This window comes from Lolium rigidum, chromosome 4 (genome assembly GCF_022539505.1).
Source record: "Lolium rigidum isolate FL_2022 chromosome 4, APGP_CSIRO_Lrig_0.1, whole genome shotgun sequence".
NCBI lineage: Eukaryota > Viridiplantae > Streptophyta > Magnoliopsida > Poales > Poaceae > Lolium > Lolium rigidum.
The window spans coordinates 109,090,334-109,107,183 of record NC_061511.1 but is presented as its reverse complement, the minus strand read 5'-3'; the positions used below and the strand labels follow the sequence as shown (position 1 = coordinate 109,107,183).

The 16,850-nt window shown below is 44.2% G+C and overlaps 1 protein-coding gene across 1 annotated transcript; it reads left to right on the top strand.

The window, feature by feature from the left end:
- The first annotated feature begins 12,198 nt into the window (after positions 1-12,198).
- Positions 12,199-15,169, top strand: LOC124650386 (tobamovirus multiplication protein 2A-like). Its single transcript, XM_047189917.1, has 7 exons — positions 12,199-12,325; positions 12,469-12,733; positions 13,090-13,189; positions 13,828-13,908; positions 14,004-14,108; positions 14,426-14,638; positions 14,744-15,169. Exons 2-7 carry the CDS (start codon positions 12,480-12,482, stop codon positions 14,849-14,851), a joined length of 861 nt encoding a protein of 286 aa, XP_047045873.1. The 5' UTR covers positions 12,199-12,325; positions 12,469-12,479; the 3' UTR covers positions 14,852-15,169.
- The last annotated feature ends 1,681 nt before the right edge of the window (positions 15,170-16,850 follow it).

Below are 16,850 nucleotides of genomic sequence, written 5' to 3'. Positions count from 1 at the left end.
GCATGCTTCGTCATTCCTGCATACTGTTTGGATGTTTGAAGCACCCGCAACTGGCGCATTGTTCAACTCACTGCAGACTATGGAGTAGTAGAGGAGCTTATGTTTGTGCCTACAGATCTTCAGCTTCCATCATAAGGTTCAAGGATAAGACAAAGTGGTGGGGCAGGTATTTTCATGATTGCAGCATTCACGCCTTCAGCTTTCCTGAGCCAGACCCTGATGCCACCCAAAAGTACTGTCCTGATTTGATATATGTTTTATGATCAAGATGCTGTTGGAACCGTGATGGAGTCACCTTTCTATGGTTTCTAGGCTTTGGTTCAAACATGTATTATGGAGCTACTCAGATTTTCTGTGCCAAGTCTGTTGATCCTAATGTTTGTATTGGTTGTCTAATCTACTTGGCACAATATACATTGCAAAGGCAAATGTCCTTTCTTGAATTGTTATTATGAGTTTATAACACAACAAAGAATATGTAATCTTGGTTCTTCCACCATATATATGTACACACAACTTTTGTTCACATAATAACACTTACACTGAAGAGTAGGCTTCATGATGATCACCAAACCACAAAGGGTAACAACACAATATCCAAAACTAGGTACGCATCGCTGAGATACATGACTTTTTGGCGTAGTAAATCACGTTAACCAACATTACATCATCTTGTCTTTTGCAAGGTGCTATGCTTATCACCATCCCAATACACCACCTACTAGTGGAAATGATGATGTCAGTAGGCTCACCAGCACTCAACTCTCTTGCATCTCCTCATTAATGTACGCCATCGTCAGGGAAGACCATTAGCAATGCAAGTCAAGGTGTTCTTATCCTCATCGGACTCGCATGCACGTGTTGTCGAAAGCTACCTGGCCAACACAATGCAGTCCGAACTAGGATGGCTAGGAAAAAAACACTAAAGATCTTTTTCTGGAATCCCACGCCAGGACATCTTTTTTAACTAATTAGGTAAGCTCCGCTGACTGAACATATTACAGGCAACTCCAAGAGAGTGGCTTCATTATTGTAAGTAGATGAATGACTTGACTGCGCATGGAGCCTGCATGGCTCTCACCGTGAAGTCGTCAAACCAGCAGGCCTAAATGCAGGATCAAACAACGGATGGAGGCGCTATAAATGCAGCCACAAAAAGCAGCAATTATAATGAAAATAGAGTGCAGAAACGAAGATCAAACAAAGACTAGAAATAGACATGAAAATAGGATAAAATTAGCTTGATAGATACTTCCGTAGTTCATATTTTTGCCAGGTAGATGAGATAAACTAAACTAAAACTGACATCCGACGAGGTCCGTGTCGTCGTCTCACGACCGGATCCGAGAAGAGGTCAATCCAAGGGCATCGCCCTCGCTAATGGTGGCTTCCGGCCCGCGACTAGCTGGCCTGATGAAGGCCCGCCAGTCAGCTTCTCTTCCGCCTCCGTCAGCGCGCTCGTCCTTCTTGCTGCCCGCTCGTCATTTCTCCGCCCTCCGTCTCGCGGAAGGTGCCTCGTTCTCGGCGGTAACGTCTCCGGGGAAGCGGGCTGCCCACTCACGTCGGGCTGCTGTCGCCCGCTGGCGATGCGCAACGGCGCCTCGCTCATCGCGGCGGTGTGCTGTTCCTCCTGTCTAACGATGTACTGCGGCGGGCGCGAGATCTCAGCTTGCAGCGCGTCCACACCGTCATGGAAATTCATCGACGATCGCTGGGCGCCGAGCGCAACGCCATGAGCGTCGTCATTGTGCGTATGGCCTCGTGCGTGGTCTCGTAGGTGCCGAGGCCGATGCGCGCCCGTGCGTCACGCATCTCCTGAGCCATACTCCTTGGGCGCGCGGAACGCCGCGTAGCACTCCCAGTGCTGAGACGCGCAGTACCTGCTGAGCTCGAGCGCTGAGACGAGGCATGGCGTGCGGCGGAGCGCGGAGCCGCGAAGCGGCGAGTAGTAGGGCGCGATGGGCAAATTCCAGCAACCCGTGTCCATCTTTTTTTGTGCAGGATTACGCCGTATACCACCTTTCCGATTCAGAAAATAGGACTGTTCAGCTTTCCCCTGTTGGGCCCAATATTTCACTTTGGGTTGCCAACGCCATCCACATGGTAATTGCTATAGGCCTACTTGCTCACGGCTGTCGAAGCCCAATAACTACAAATGGGCCTTTCTGCTCATGCAATGTTGGCCCTTTTCTAAAGAACCACAGATCCTATGATTGGCAAAAAACAAAAACACGGAGATTCTACATAAAAGTTGTTTGTATTTATTTTGAATTATTGGGTTGCAATTTTTGAAACTGCTCATGACCAATATGAAAATCCTTGATCGCTCCATACCCACATAGATCACGGTATTTTCAAAAATTCATAAAGTGGATTTGAAATTTAAAACATATCCTAATAATTCCATGATTTATTCTATTAACTTGCAAGATCTTGGAGAGAAAAAGCTTGTATTAGTCTGCAGAATCCTCACCGTTTCAAAGGCGGGAGTGGATCAAAAGAAAAAAGGAAGTAGCCAGAAATTAGGGGTCAAAAATAACTCCAAGAAATGAAACTTTTATTGTTCGTAGAGGATGACATGCGGGACCCATGAGCCAGCAGCTTACTCAACGTTTCAAAGGCGGCATGAGATCGGAAGAAAAAGGCAAGTGACCAAATATCAGGAGCCAAAAATAATCCAAGAAATGAAACTTATTGTACATAGAGGATGACATGCGGGTCCCACTTTGCGAAGCGGTTTCGAGCGTTTCAAATGCGGTTTGAGATCAAAAGAAAAAGAAAGTAGCCGTAAATTAGGGGTAAAAACTCGAAAAAAGAAAGTTGATTGTACATAGAGGATGACATGCGGGTCCCATGAGTCAGCAGCTTACTCAACGTTTCCAAGGCGGCAGGGGATCAAAAGAAAAAGGAAATAGCCAAAAACGAGAGGTGAAAAAAAAACCAAGAAAAGAAATTTTATAGTACATAGAGGATGACATGCGGGTCCCATGAGCCAGCAGGTTCCTCAACGTTTTCAAAGGCCGGTGGGGATCAAAAGAAAAAGGCAAATAGCCGGAAATTAGGGGTAAACAATAAATCCAACAAAGGAAAGGTTTATTGTTCATAGATGTTGACATGTGGGACCCATGAGCCAGCGAGCGTCAAGGCAAGTGACCAAAAATCGGGGGTAAAAAAATCCAAGAAAATAAACTTTATTGTACATAGAGGATGACATGTGGGTCCCATGAGCCAGCACCTTACTCAACGTTTCAGAGGTGGCTTGAGATCGAAAGAAAAAGGAAAGTGACCGAATATCAGGAGCTAAAAATAATCCAAGAAAGGAAACTTTTATTGTACATAGAGGTTGACATATGGGTCCCACTAATACAAGCTCTTTCGCTCGAAGATCTTGCAAGGTTATTGTACATAGAGGATGACATGCGGGCCCCATGTGCCAGCAACTTACTCAATGTTTCCAAGGCGGCAGTGGATCAAAAGAAAAAGGAAATAGCCAAAATCAGAGGGTGAAAAATAAATCCAACAAAGGAGAGGTTTATTGTCCATGGAGGTCGACATCCGGGACCCACGAGCCGCCAGCGTCCTCTACGTTTAGAAGGCGACCGGGGATCGAAAGAAAAAAGGCAAATAGCCAGAAATTAGGGGTACAAAATAACTCCAAGAAAGGAAGTGTTTCTTGTTCATAGAGGCTGACATGTGGGACCCATGAGCCAACAAAGTCTTCAACGTTTCAAAGGCGGCAGGGGATCAAAAGAAAAAGGAAGTAGCCAGAAATTAGGGGTAAAAAATAACTCCAAGAAAGGAAACTTTTATTGTTCATAGAGGATGACATGCGGGACCCATGCTCCAGGCAACCTTCCTCAACGTTTCAAAGGCGGCATGAGATCGAAAGAAAAAGGCAAGTGACCAAATATCAGGACCCGAAAATAATCGAAGAAAGAAATTTTATTGTACATAGAGGATGACATGCGGGACCCATTTAGCAGCAGCGGTCTCAACGTTTCCAAGGCGGCACGGGATCAAAAGAAAAAGGAAGTAGCCAGAAATTAGGGATCAAAAATAACTCCAAGAAAGGAAACTTTTATTGTTCGTAGAGGATGACATGCGGGACCCATGAGCCAGCAGCTTACTCAACGTTTCAAAGGCGGCATGAGATCGAAAGAAAAAGGCAAGTGACAAAATATCGGGAGACAAAGATAATCCAAGAAAAGAAAACTTTATTGTACATAGAGGATGACATGCGGGTCCCATTTAGCAAGACAGCGGTCTCAACGTTTCAAATGCGGCTTGAGATCAAAAGAAAAAGAAAGTAGCCGTAAATTAGGGGGTAAAAAAACTCCAAGAAAGGAAAGTTTTATCGATGAGCCAGCAGAGTCCTCAACGTTTCAAAGGCGGCAGGGGATCAAAAGAAAAAGGAAATAGCCGAAAATCAGAGGGTGAAAACAAAACCAAGAAAATGAACTTTTATAGTACATACAGGATGACATGTGGGTCCCATGAGCCAGCAGGTTTTTCAACGTTTCAAACGTGGCATGAGATCGAAAGAAAAAGGCAAGTGACCAAATATCAGGATCCAAAAATAATTCAAGAAAAGAAACTTGATTGTACATAGAGTATGACATGCGGGTCCCATTTAGCAGCAGCGGTATCACCGTTTGAGAGGCGGCAGGGGATCGAAAGATAAAGGCAAGTGACCAAATATGAGGTGCCAAAAAAAATCGAAGAAAAGAAAGTTTTATTGTACATAGAGGATGACATGCGGGTCCCATGGGCCAAGCAGGTTTTTCAACGTTTCAAACGTGGCATGAGATCGAAAGAAAAAGGCAAGTGACCAAATATCGGGAGCCAAATATAATCTAAGAAAAGAAATTTTACCGTACATAGAGGATGACATGCGGGTCCCATTTTGCAGCGAGCCGGTCTCACCGTTTGAGAGGCGGCACGGAACCAAAAGAAAAATGAAGTAGCCGGAAATCGGGGGTGAAAAAAATCCAAGAAGAAAGATTTCAATTGGGCTGCATCTGGACATCTGGGCCTTCGAACTATCCCGCTAGGCCTTTTGACTCGTACAATTTCAGCCCACTCCAAAACAGGAAAGTTCCGAATTTTCTAAAAAACAGGAAAGTCCTATGCTTCGCAAAGACAAAAAAACAAGGAGATTCAACATATAAGTTTGTTTATGTAAAAATAAAGATTTAGTTATCCGTTTGAAATAGCTCGTAGCGCAATACATTGTTTATTGTCTGCAAAATAATCAAGATATCATATGTTTCTTGTACGGGGAGGCTGACATCGGGGACCCATGAGCCAACATCGTCGTTAACGTTTTAAAGGCGGCAGGGGATGGAAAGAAAAAATAAACCAAAAATCTATTGGTAAAAAATCCAAGAAAAGAAACATTTTCGTTCTGAGAGGATGACATGCGGGACCCATGAGGCAGCAGCATCCTCAGCGTTTATTGTTCATAGAGGTTGACATGTGGGACCCGTGAGCCGGCAGCGTCCTCAACGTTTTAAAGGCTGCAGGTGATCGAAAGAAAAAATAAGCCAAAAATCGTTTGGTCAACAAAATCCAAGAAAATAAACATTTACCGTTCGAGAGGATGACATGCGGGACCCATGAGGCAGCAAGCATCCTCAACGATTCCAAGGCGGCAGGGGAAATATCCAGTAAATTAATTAGGGGTTCAAAATAAATCCATCAAAGGAAACTTTTATTGTTCATAGAGGATGACATGTGGGACCGACCTGCCAACAGACGTCCTCATCGTTTCGTAGGGGGCAGGAGATCAAAAGAAAAAGGCAAATAGCCAGAAATTAGGGGTAAAAAATAACTCCAAGAAAGGAAACTTTTATTGTTCGTAGAGGATGACATGCGGGACCCATGAGCCAGCAGATTACTCAACGTTTCAAAGGCGGCATGAGATCGAAAGAAAAAGGCAAGTGACAAAATATCGGAGCCAAAGATAATCCAAGAAAAGAAACTTTATTGTACGTAGAGGATGACATGCGGGTCCCATTTAGCAACGAGCGGTCTCAACGTTTCAAATGCGGCTTGAGATCAAAAGAAAAAGAAAGTTGATTGTACATAGAGGATGACATGCGGGTCCCATGAGTCGGCAGCTTACCCAACGTTTCCAAGGCGGCGGGGATCAAAAGAAAAAGGAAATAGCCAAAAATCGCAGGGTGAAAAAAAAATAAAGAAAATAAACATTTATAGCACATAGAGGATGACATGCGGGTCCCATGAGCCAGCAGGTTCCTCAACGTTTCAAACGTGGCATGAGATCGAAAGAAAAAGGCAAGTGACCAAATATGAGGAGCCAAAATTAATTCAAGAAAAGAAAGTTTTATAGTACATAGAGGATGACATGCGGGTCCCATTTAGCAGCAGCGGTATCACCGTTTGAGAGGCGGCAGGGGATCAAAAGAAAAAGAAATTGCCAAAAATCGAGGGTGAAAAAAAACCAAGAAAATGAACTTTTATAGTACATAGAGGATGACATGTGGGTCCCATGAGCCCGCAGGTTCCTCAACGTTTCAAACGTGGCATGAGATCGAAAGAAAAAGGCAAGTGAAAAAATATCGGGAGCCAAAAATAATTCAAGAAAAGAAAGTTTTATAGTACATAGAGGATGACATGCGGGTCCCATTTAGCAAGCAGCGGTATCACCGTTTGAGAGGCGGCAGGGATCGAAAGAAAAAGGCAAGTGAAAAAATATGAGGAGCCAAAAATAATTCAAGAAAAGAAAGTTTTATAGTACATAGAGGATGACATGCGGGTCCCATTTAGCGAGCAGCGGTATCACCGTTTGAGAGGCGGCAGGGATCGAAAGAAAAAGGCAAGTGAAAAAATATGAGGAGCCAAAAATAATTCAAGAAAAGAAAGTTTTATAGTACATAGAGGATGACATGCGAGTCCCATTTAGCAGCAGCGGTATCACCGTTTGAGAGGCGGCAGGGGACCGAAAGAAAAAGGCAAGTGAAAAAATATGAGGAGCCAAAAATAATTCAAGAAAAGAAAGTTTTATAGTACATAGAGGATGACATGCGGGTCCCATTTAGCAGCAGCGGTATCACCGTTTGAGAGGCGGCAGGGGATCGAAAGAAAAAGGCAAGTGACCAAATTTGAGGTGCCAAAAAAAACTCCAAGAAAAGAAAGTTTTATAGTACATAGAGGATGACATGCGGGTCCCATTTAGCAGCGAGCGGTATCACCGTTTGAGAGGTGGCAGGGGATCGAAAGAAAAAGGCAAGTGACCAAATTTGAGGTGCCAAAAAAACTCCAAGAAAAGAAAGTTGATTGCACATAGAGGATGACATGCGGGTCCCATTTAGCAGACAGCGGTCTCAACGTTTCCAAGGCGGCAAGGGATCAAAAGAAAAAGGAAGTAGCCGTAAATCGGGGGTCAAAAAAAATCCAAGAATAGAAAGAATTTTGGTTCATAGAGGATGACATGCGGGACCCATGATCCCGCATCGTAAACGGCTCGATCGGAGAACGTTGAACGAGATGGCGCGATCGAGAAAAAAACAATGCCGGAGAGGCTGCCATCCGGGCCCTACATCCCTCGGCGGTGCGGATTTGCGTTGACTCGGCCGGCGAACCCGAGAATTCGCGATGCACCACGTCCCGGGCCACCATACGCGACGTTTTGGCCGCTTTCGTCGGGCTAGGTGGCCTCAAAAACGAGAAAAAAAAGTTTTGACATGCACCACGGAGGGACCAAAATCGTCGGCCATGGTACACCAGCAACCACGGCGTGACTTCAACTTCGTCGGCCATGGCAACTTTTCTTGTAGTGTATGCAATGATAATCCATGTTAATCCAAGCTAATTAGGACAAGGTGCGAGCACTATTGGTATACTATGCATGAGGCTTGCAACTTATAGGATATCTTATACATAACACATATGCTTTATTACTACCGTTGACAAAATTGTTTCTTGTTTTCAAAATAAAAAGCTCTAGCACAAAAATAGTAATCCATGCTTCCCTCTGCGAAGGGCCTATCTTCTACTTTATTGTTGAGTCAGTTTACCCATTCTTTCTATCTTAGAAGCAAACACTTGTATCAACTGTGTGCATTGATTCTTACATGTTTACATATTGCACTTGTTATATTGCTTTGTGTTGACAATTATCCATGAGATATATATGTTGAAGTTGAAAGCAACCGCTGAAACTTATATCTTCCTTTGTGTTGCTTCAATGCCTTTACTTTGAATTTATTGCTTTATGAGTAACTCGATGCAAGTCTTATTGATGCTTGTCTTGAAAGTATTATTCATGAAAAGTCTTTGCTATATGATTCATTTGTTTACTCATTATCTTCATCATTGCTTCGAATCGCTGCATTCATCTCATATGCTTACAATAGTATGATCAAGATTATGATAGCATGACACTTAAGAAATTATCCTTGTTATCGTTTACCTACTCGAGGGCGAGTAGGAACTAATCTTGGGGATGCTTGATACGTCCCAAACGTATCTATAATTTCTTATGTTCCATGTTACTTTTATGATGATACTTACATGTTTTATACACACTTTACATCGTTTTGATGCGTTTTCCGGAACTAACCTATTGACGAGATGCCGAAGTGCCAGTTCCTGTTTTCTGCTGTTTTTGATTTCAGAAATCCTAGTAAGGAAATATTCTCGGAATCGGACGAAATCAACGCCCAAGCACCTTATTTTTCCCGGAAGGTTCCGAGCATCGAAGAAGTACCGGAGAGGAGCCGGGGGGCCCCACACGCCAGGGAGGCGCGGCCAAGGGGTGGGGCGCGCCCCCCTAGTGTGTGGGCCCACCAGGGCCCCTCCGAGGCTCCCCTTCCGCCTACTTAAGGTCTCCGTCGCGAAAACCCTATACCGATTGACGAAACCCGAGAAAACCTTCCAGAGCCGCCGCCATCGCGAAACTCCAATTCGGGGGACAGGAGTCTCTATTCCGGCACCCTGCCGGGACGGGGAATTGCCCCCGGAGTCGTCTCCACCGCCATCTCCATCGCCATCTTCACCGCCATCGCTGTCTCCATGATGAGGAGGGAGTAATTCACCCCGGGGCTGAGGGCTCTGCTGTAGCTATGTGGTTCATCTCTCTCTTTGTGATCTAGTTGAATATCATCTATGTGCTACTCTAGTGATGTTATTAAAGTAGACTATTCCTCCTCCATGATGTAATGGTGACGAGTGTGTGCATCGTGTAGTACTTGGCGTAGTTTATGATTGTGATCTCTTGTAGATTATGAAGTTAACTATTACTATGATGGTATTGATGCAATTTATTCCCCCTTTCATAGTCTGTCGGTGACGGTGTGCATGCTATGTTAGTTATCGGTGTGATTGCGTTGGTCTATCATGCACTCTAAGGTTATTTAAATATGAATATCGAATGTTGTGGAGCTTGTTAACTCCGGCATTGAGGTGCTCTTGTAGCCCTACACAATTAGTGGTGTTCATCATCCAACAAGAGAGTGTAGAGTGGTTTTATTATGTGATCAATGTTGAGAGTGTCCACTAGTGAAAGTAGGATCCCTAGGCCTTGTTTCCAAACATCGAATCTCCGTTTATTTATCGTTCGTTGCATGTTTACTCGCTGCCATATTTTATTCAGATTGCTATTACCACTCATATACATCCATACTACTTGTATTTCACTATCTCTTCGCCGAACTAGTGCACCTATACATCCGACAAGTGTATTAGGTGTGTTGGGGACACAAGAGACTTCTTGTATCGTGATTGCGGGGTTGCTTGAGAGGGATATCTTTGACCTCTTCCTCCCTGAGTTCGATAAACCTTGGGTGATCCACTTAAGGGAAACTTGCTGCTGTTCTACAAACCTCTGCTCTTGGAGGCCCAACACTATCTACAAGAATAGAAGCACCCGTAGACATCAAGACTCCTTGTCCCACGTGTGTAAAGGTGACAGTGTGTGCACCGTGTGGGTCTCTTAGGCTATATTTCACAGAATACTTATTCACCGAGTTATGATTTGAGTTGGATGTCTCTATGAAATTGTGGTGTGTTAGTACCTCCTATGAATGCTCACGGTGACAGCGTGGGGTGTTTATTAGTACTTGGGAATACATCTTTAAGGTTTGCCTACATGATGAATTAGTGTTCGTTATCTTGCCAAAGAGTAATTCAGAATCGCATAGTGAAGTGCTTATATTTATATTCCATTATGATTGCAATGTTGAGAGTGTCCACTAGTGAAAGTATGATCCCTAGGCCTTGTTTCTAAGCACCGTTTCCATCAAGTTCTGTTGCATGTTTACTCGCTGCCATATTTTATTCAGATTGTTATTACCGCTCATATACATCCATATCACTTGTATTTCACTATCTCTTCGCCGAACTAGTGCACCTATACATCTGACAAGTGTATTAGGTGTGTTGGGGACACAAGAGACTTCTTGTATCGTAATTGCAGGGTTGCTTGAGAGGGATATCTTTGACCTCTACCTCCCTGAGTTCGATAAACCTTGGGTGATTCACTTAAGAGAAACTTGCTGTTGTTCTACAAACCTCTGCTCTTGGAGGCCCAACACTGTCTACAGGAATAGAAGCGTGCGTAGACATCACGGGGCTCACCCGCGACTGGTAGCCAAATTTGACATGCTAGGAGTAGACTTTTTCCTACCAGTGTTACTATGTAACCGCTACATCAACATTACGAAGAAAACACTAAAAACAAACTAAACAAAGAACTAAAACATGCCCGCCAAGCAAAGAGGTCGCGGTCCACCAAGCCTCCAAGGCCCCAAGGCCAACGGAGGCCGAGCGAACCAGACGATGTCGCCGGCAGGAGGGACGAAGCCCTAGAAGGAATTTTAGATTCTTAGTCGCTCTTACTTTTCCAAATGTAAATTTTGCCGACCTGCATTATACCCATGGGAAGAAGCCCCGATTAGCCCGGACTGGAGCCCATCCTGGAGCCTGGAGGAGACGTGGAGATAGCGTCGAGGTCACGCGGCTCCAGTCACTCATCGCACCCCGCGATTCCCCACGCCCTGATCGCCGCCCTGGCCCCACGCGCCTTCGATTCTGCGTCTCTGCCTAGTTCGGTTGTCCGCCCGGCGCTCGCCCGCTCTCCGCAGCTTTCATGGCATCACCTAGCCCCGCCGCCCTGGCCGCCGCAGTGCCGTACTGATCGTCGGCCGCCAGCCACCGCACTGAACACCGAGTGCTGCCCCTGATCTTCTCACCGAGGCCACGACGAGAAGTGAGCCCCTAATCTGCATTTCTTCTATTCATCATTTCAGCTATTTTCAAATGAACTGCTCTCTGTACATGTGTGTGTGTCTCTGTACATCTCTGCTTATTTGTATGGTGGCTTTGAATCCCGTGAATTCATTTGCTTCTTATGAGTTATGATGCACAAAAGGTAATGAGATTTGCCTAGTTCTACCCCAATGACATGTCAAGCATGGATTTGAAAAGTCTTAAACCCCAACTTGAGATAGGTTCAAATGTGTGAATCATCTTGGTGAGCTCTCTATTAAGCTTGTTGAAACAAAAAAAAAACATGTTGTTTATGATTTAGTTTGCATGCTTCTCAAATTGATATTGCTCCTACCGGTAGCGACGGTGAATGTTGAAGGAGTATTTTCCGCAATGAGTCTAGTGAAAAACAAGTTGAGAAATTCTTAGATGTGCCCCCTGTAATTCTTTCCTGAGTTCGCCAGGGTGGGGTGCTGCCAACCTTCGCGTAGAGTTGGCACGTCAGATTTAGCTTAGTTATAGGAGAGAGAAGGGAGAAAGAGAAGATAATCTTCTCTTAGAAACCCTCAATTTGCCAAGTAAAAGAACTTTGTAAGATTTTCACACTATCCATCTACTCAATAATTTTACTAGGGTGATTAAATTATTCAATTTTTTTTTGGGAAATTTAATAATCTGGCTGTATTCAATTATTGAAACTCGTTATATGCTTTTCTAGGCGGCCCTTGGAGGAAGAAACCTGAGCCCAGAAGAACCTTTCGAGTCGTGCTGATCTAACCCGGCCGGATAATGCAGTACAATAATAAACGGCGAGCACAACCCGACAGCTACCCTGTCCAGCGCATCTTCCCAGAATTCCAGCGCATATACGTGTGCCGAGTAAGATTACGCAGTTAGATTAACAAGGAAAGGACCACCCAAGCAATCACGGCCGTCCATCGCAGCCGACAACGGCGCCCCGTCCGACCGCTCTGCCACCTAAGCAACTCGCCTCTCGTCCCCTCGTCCTCTTCCTCCTTCCACCCATCTCACAAACTTCTCTTCTCTCCTCCAAAACAACAGCCAGCCGGGGTCCATTAATCAAATCAATCCACAGGTCGGTCTCCCTCTCCCTCTCCCCATCTTCTCCTCCGCTTCCGATCGCCGCGTACAATTCCGTCCAATTCGATCTGTTGATTTTGTTGTTGTTGTGTAATCCTGAAATCTGAGGCGTTTCTTTGTGTCTGCGGGTTTGATCAGATTGGTCCGAGATGGCGGCGTGCCGGGGGTTCTTCGAGTGCCTGCTCAGGCTGCTCAACTTCGTCCTCACCGTCGCGGGCCTCGCCATGGTCGGCTACGGGGTCTACCTGCTGGTGGAGTGGATGAAGATCTCCGGCGGCGGCGGCGGCGGCGCACCGCCCTCTCCGGCCCCGCCGGCGGAGTTGCTGCTGTTCGGCCGCCCGATGCTCACGGCCGTTGCCCTCGGCGATGGCGGTAGCATCTTCGACAAGCTACCCAGAGCATGGTGAGCCGATTTATCCCCTCCCTTTGTTTATTTCTATATTATCGTGCCGTAGTTCATGTTTCTGTGGACTAGATGATGATTGATATTGAGGGAAATTGGAAGATTTGTTCAACAGTAAATGAATATGTCTAGAATTAGATTTACAAGTACTCTTCATCTGAACCATAGGCAAAATTGATGATCGCCAAATCCGCGGTCTCGAACCCTAGAGCGATGAATTAGTGGTGGGTTAGGGGAACAGTATTTTTAGTTTGACTCCGGTATAGATTTCTTTGCTAGGACGGTTCCAAGTTGCAGTACTAACAATTTTCCAGGTTAGTATGACAATCAATAAAGAATTTGTGCTTTCCTGGCAGGTTCATCTATTTGTTCATTGGTGTTGGTGCCGTTGTCTTCCTCGTCTCTCTGTTTGGCTGCATCGGAACAGGGACAAGGAATACTTGTTGCTTGTGTTTCGTATCCTCATACTCTGTCTTGCAATTATCACTCTTCTCCTCTTTTTTTAAGACGGCCACTAAATGCACAAGAGAAAAAACATCTGCTAAATCAGTGGTGTCAATTTCGCATGATTATCACTCTTCTCCTTTTTTATAAAGACGATCACTAAGAGATGGAAACATCTGCTATACCGGTGGTGTCAATTTGGCATGCATTGTTAAACACGTAACACGCTCTAAAGGATTTGATTTTGAATCTGCTGTGATGACATTTAGAAGGCATGCAATATACTATCTCCCTATTATACGAACATGAATCATCCCAAAATGTACGTGCATACTATATAATGTACTCGTAATTGGTATTTACTAGATTGATCCTAAAATGTAATCTCATAGCATATAATTTTTTAGAGGACATAGCATATTTTTTGTTGATCTGTAAAATGTTCTCAAAGAATTGCAGTCAAAGTGCTACCTTGTAGACTGTCAATATGTAAATGACTTGCATTTCTATTCATCATAAGATGAAAAAGGTAGATAATGGGCAATACTTAGTTGTTTTGGGGATCCTAAGGTAGTTTTTCATGGAAGATACTTATTTGCTCATCTTTAATGATCATGTTCCATAAATTTGATTCCCTTGACGTTTATAAGTATTCTTTCTTGGTCCTATTGCTGATCCTTGTTGAAGCTGGAGCTGCTGCATTCATATTCTTCGACCATAGCTGGAAAGATGTGAGTGAGCCTTCTGTTTAGTTCTGATTTGGAAACTAAGTTATAGCCTCATCCTCTTATTAAGTCATCATACATCTGTGTAACTTGCTTTTCAGGTAATTCCAGTGGATAAGACACAAAACTTTGATGAAATGTATGACTTTCTCAAAGATAACTGGGAGATTGCAAGATGGGTTGCTCTTGGTGTTGTTGTTTTTGAGGTAGGAGCAAATTCAAGCATATTCTTTATGTGCATTTTCTTTTCAAAAAAATAGCATTACGTCTTCTTACACACCGAGTAGTTTATTAATCCTGTCCTTAATATGTATTTGTTACCAGCTTAAGCTACATTAATTTTTTATCTAATACATATTCATTCCACTGTGAATAAGTTCTAGCTGTTTTGACAAACCCTATAGTACTGGCCAAGGCGGTGAGCGAGTATAGAAATTGCTGATGATTTAGTTGTAGACAGTCAGTTGCAGTGTGTATATCTCTTTTAGCTAGCACAGGTAGACTAACGTTGACCAATATGCAGGTATTGCTTTTCTTGTTAGCTCTGATTGTCAGGGCAATGAACAAACCTGCTGAGTATGACAGTGATGATGAAATCATTGGAAATGCCCGAAACAGTAGCATCCGTCAGCCTCTTGTCCATTCCCAGAATCCTCCGGCTAATGGCGTTCCTGTCCCAACGCTTGATCAACGCGCGAGCAGAAACGATGCATGGAGCCAAAGGATGCGAGAGAAGGTACATACATGATAGACCAGTTTTCTAAGTCATTGATCATTGTCATATTTTTTCTTATTATTTATTTCATTACAAAACAAATTTTGAATATTCTGCCTGGTGCAGTATGGTCTGGACACGAACCAGTTTACATACAACCCATCAGATGGAACCAGATATCAGCAAAATGGGGCACCAGCAGCTGAAGAAAGGAGCCGTTGCACCATAATGTGAAAAATCTTTCGCAATGTTGTCCAAGTCGATGGTTCTTCTTGAACAATCTATCTCATCTTGCACAGTTTGGTTGTACCATGTTCAGAGTGGTGTATGGAGTAGAGGTATTGTACCTTAGTGATTATCTTACCCGCCGTCTTCAGATCAAATCCTCCATGCACCTGTAATTTCCTTGTGAATGAGGACTGCCCAGCAACTTGTCATTATATTCCGAGCTTATCGGAGGTTCCTTTTGTTTGCATTATATTTTTCCTTGATAGGCCTTTAAAATTGTATTATGAACGTGGAGCATTTATGTTAATTTTGACATTGTAATCATGTTTATAGTTCTTTGGTGAGAAAATGTGTGGTGGCATGCAATGTTCTAACTGTTCCATATGAAGTAACGATTGCACTGAAACTGAGTTTCATCATACTTTGAGGAATAGTCTCTATTGTGGAGCGTTCCACGCCCTCCAGACGACGAAATTTTTTAGCCTTAAGCGACATCTGTTTCCAGGTTCACCGGAATTAGATGACATACACCTAGACAAATGCCTGCAAAGTTTTGGATCCGAGCAAGCAACCCGCCCAATTTCAACACTACATGGTCTTTTTTAGCGAATTCAACACTTCATAGGTGCAATTAAGGGCGGCCATTCGATTAATTCAGGATTACGGTTTGGTTACTCGGTGTATAAGAGCATCTACAATAGGAGAAGGCACGCCATCCTTTAGAACTACACATCATCAAAAAAGGCAACAGACATGAGTTTAATCATCCTTCTCAATTAATAAGAATTAACTAAATTTATAAGTAGAAAATTAAGGGAAGAAATATGGTACAATAGAAATATGGTACAATAGAAACATAAAAGATTATCACATATCTAATACAGTTTGGTCAATCACTAGAGGCAAGACTTTAGGTTGAATTTGTTTTTGATACGACATTTTACTTACTTTGAAATACATGCTTGTTTCGATTAGGTTTTCTTGCGAGACATCCTAACATGTCTGTATTTTTATAAATCTAAGACGATCGACACGAATGAGACAACTTGAGGCGATGCTGGATGCTGAAGAAGACACGATAAACTCCGGGCGCAATAGGGCGCCTAGGATGCTGCTGGCCGCGCCGGTGGGGTCACCCGCTCACTAACAGGCGGCGGAGGACCTCGGTCCCTCCGTGGATGGTGGTGGGCCAACACTGCTTACGAGGTCAACACGGACCGCACAAGCCAATTTGGAGGCGCATTGATGGCCATCGTCGAGGCCAAGCTTTCCAGATTTCATGGCCGTCACTAGGCACGACCTGCTGCAGCGAAACATGGGAAGGGGATTGTGCGGTCATGCATCACCGGAGAGGGCCTAAGCTCCTCCACGGGTGCAAGCTCGGGCTACCAAGGAGAGCATCTCCGATGTGGCATGTGAGGATGTGTCGACAACGGATGTCTAAGACGTTCTAGAGAGTGACCCTGCCGTGGAGAGGTGCTTCGTGGTAGTTTTCCCTCCGAGATGGTTCCGACCATCGGCTCGCCGGCGACACCTTTGATTCTCACCCTGTCGCCGACTCCTGGCTCTCACATAGGAGGACGAGACCCGTCACCTCTCGCCCATGCTCGTGTTCTTGGGCCAGTCGTTGCGGCTGCAAGTGTACATGTGGAAGTAGCTAGTTTGAATAAAAGAGTATTGAAACCACGAGGAGCTGATTGCTATGGTTTTAATGCCTTTTGCTGCATTTGCTTGTTTACACATGCAAGTTACCTTTGCTCCAAAGCAAGATTGTGGAGATTGTGTGGTGACCCTGCATACCACTGCATGTTGTAGTATGCCAGTCGTTGATATAACATTCACGAAGTACCATTCCGCAAATATTACATCCCTCAGAGTAGTACAACAGAACATAGCAGGGTCCATAACTCATTCACTTATTATTACAAGCATCAAACATATATTGTCTTGGAGCTCCTCTTGGGTCCTAAGAGGAATACTCCTGGGTTCGAGGTGAACCCAACTT

What these genes read in the sequence shown, in the direction of transcription:
- LOC124650386 (XM_047189917.1), top strand. Translation starts at nt 12,480, where the DNA reads ATGGCGGCGTGCCGGGGGTTCTTCGAGTGCCTGCTCAGGCTGCTCAAC. An exon ending in ATACTTGTTGCTTGTGTTTC is followed by an intron (nt 13,190 to 13,827) that starts GTATCCTCATAC and finishes GACGTTTATAAG; the next exon opens with TATTCTTTCTTGGTCCTATT. An exon ending in TCGACCATAGCTGGAAAGAT is followed by an intron (nt 13,909 to 14,003) that starts GTGAGTGAGCCT and finishes CTTGCTTTTCAG; the next exon opens with GTAATTCCAGTGGATAAGAC.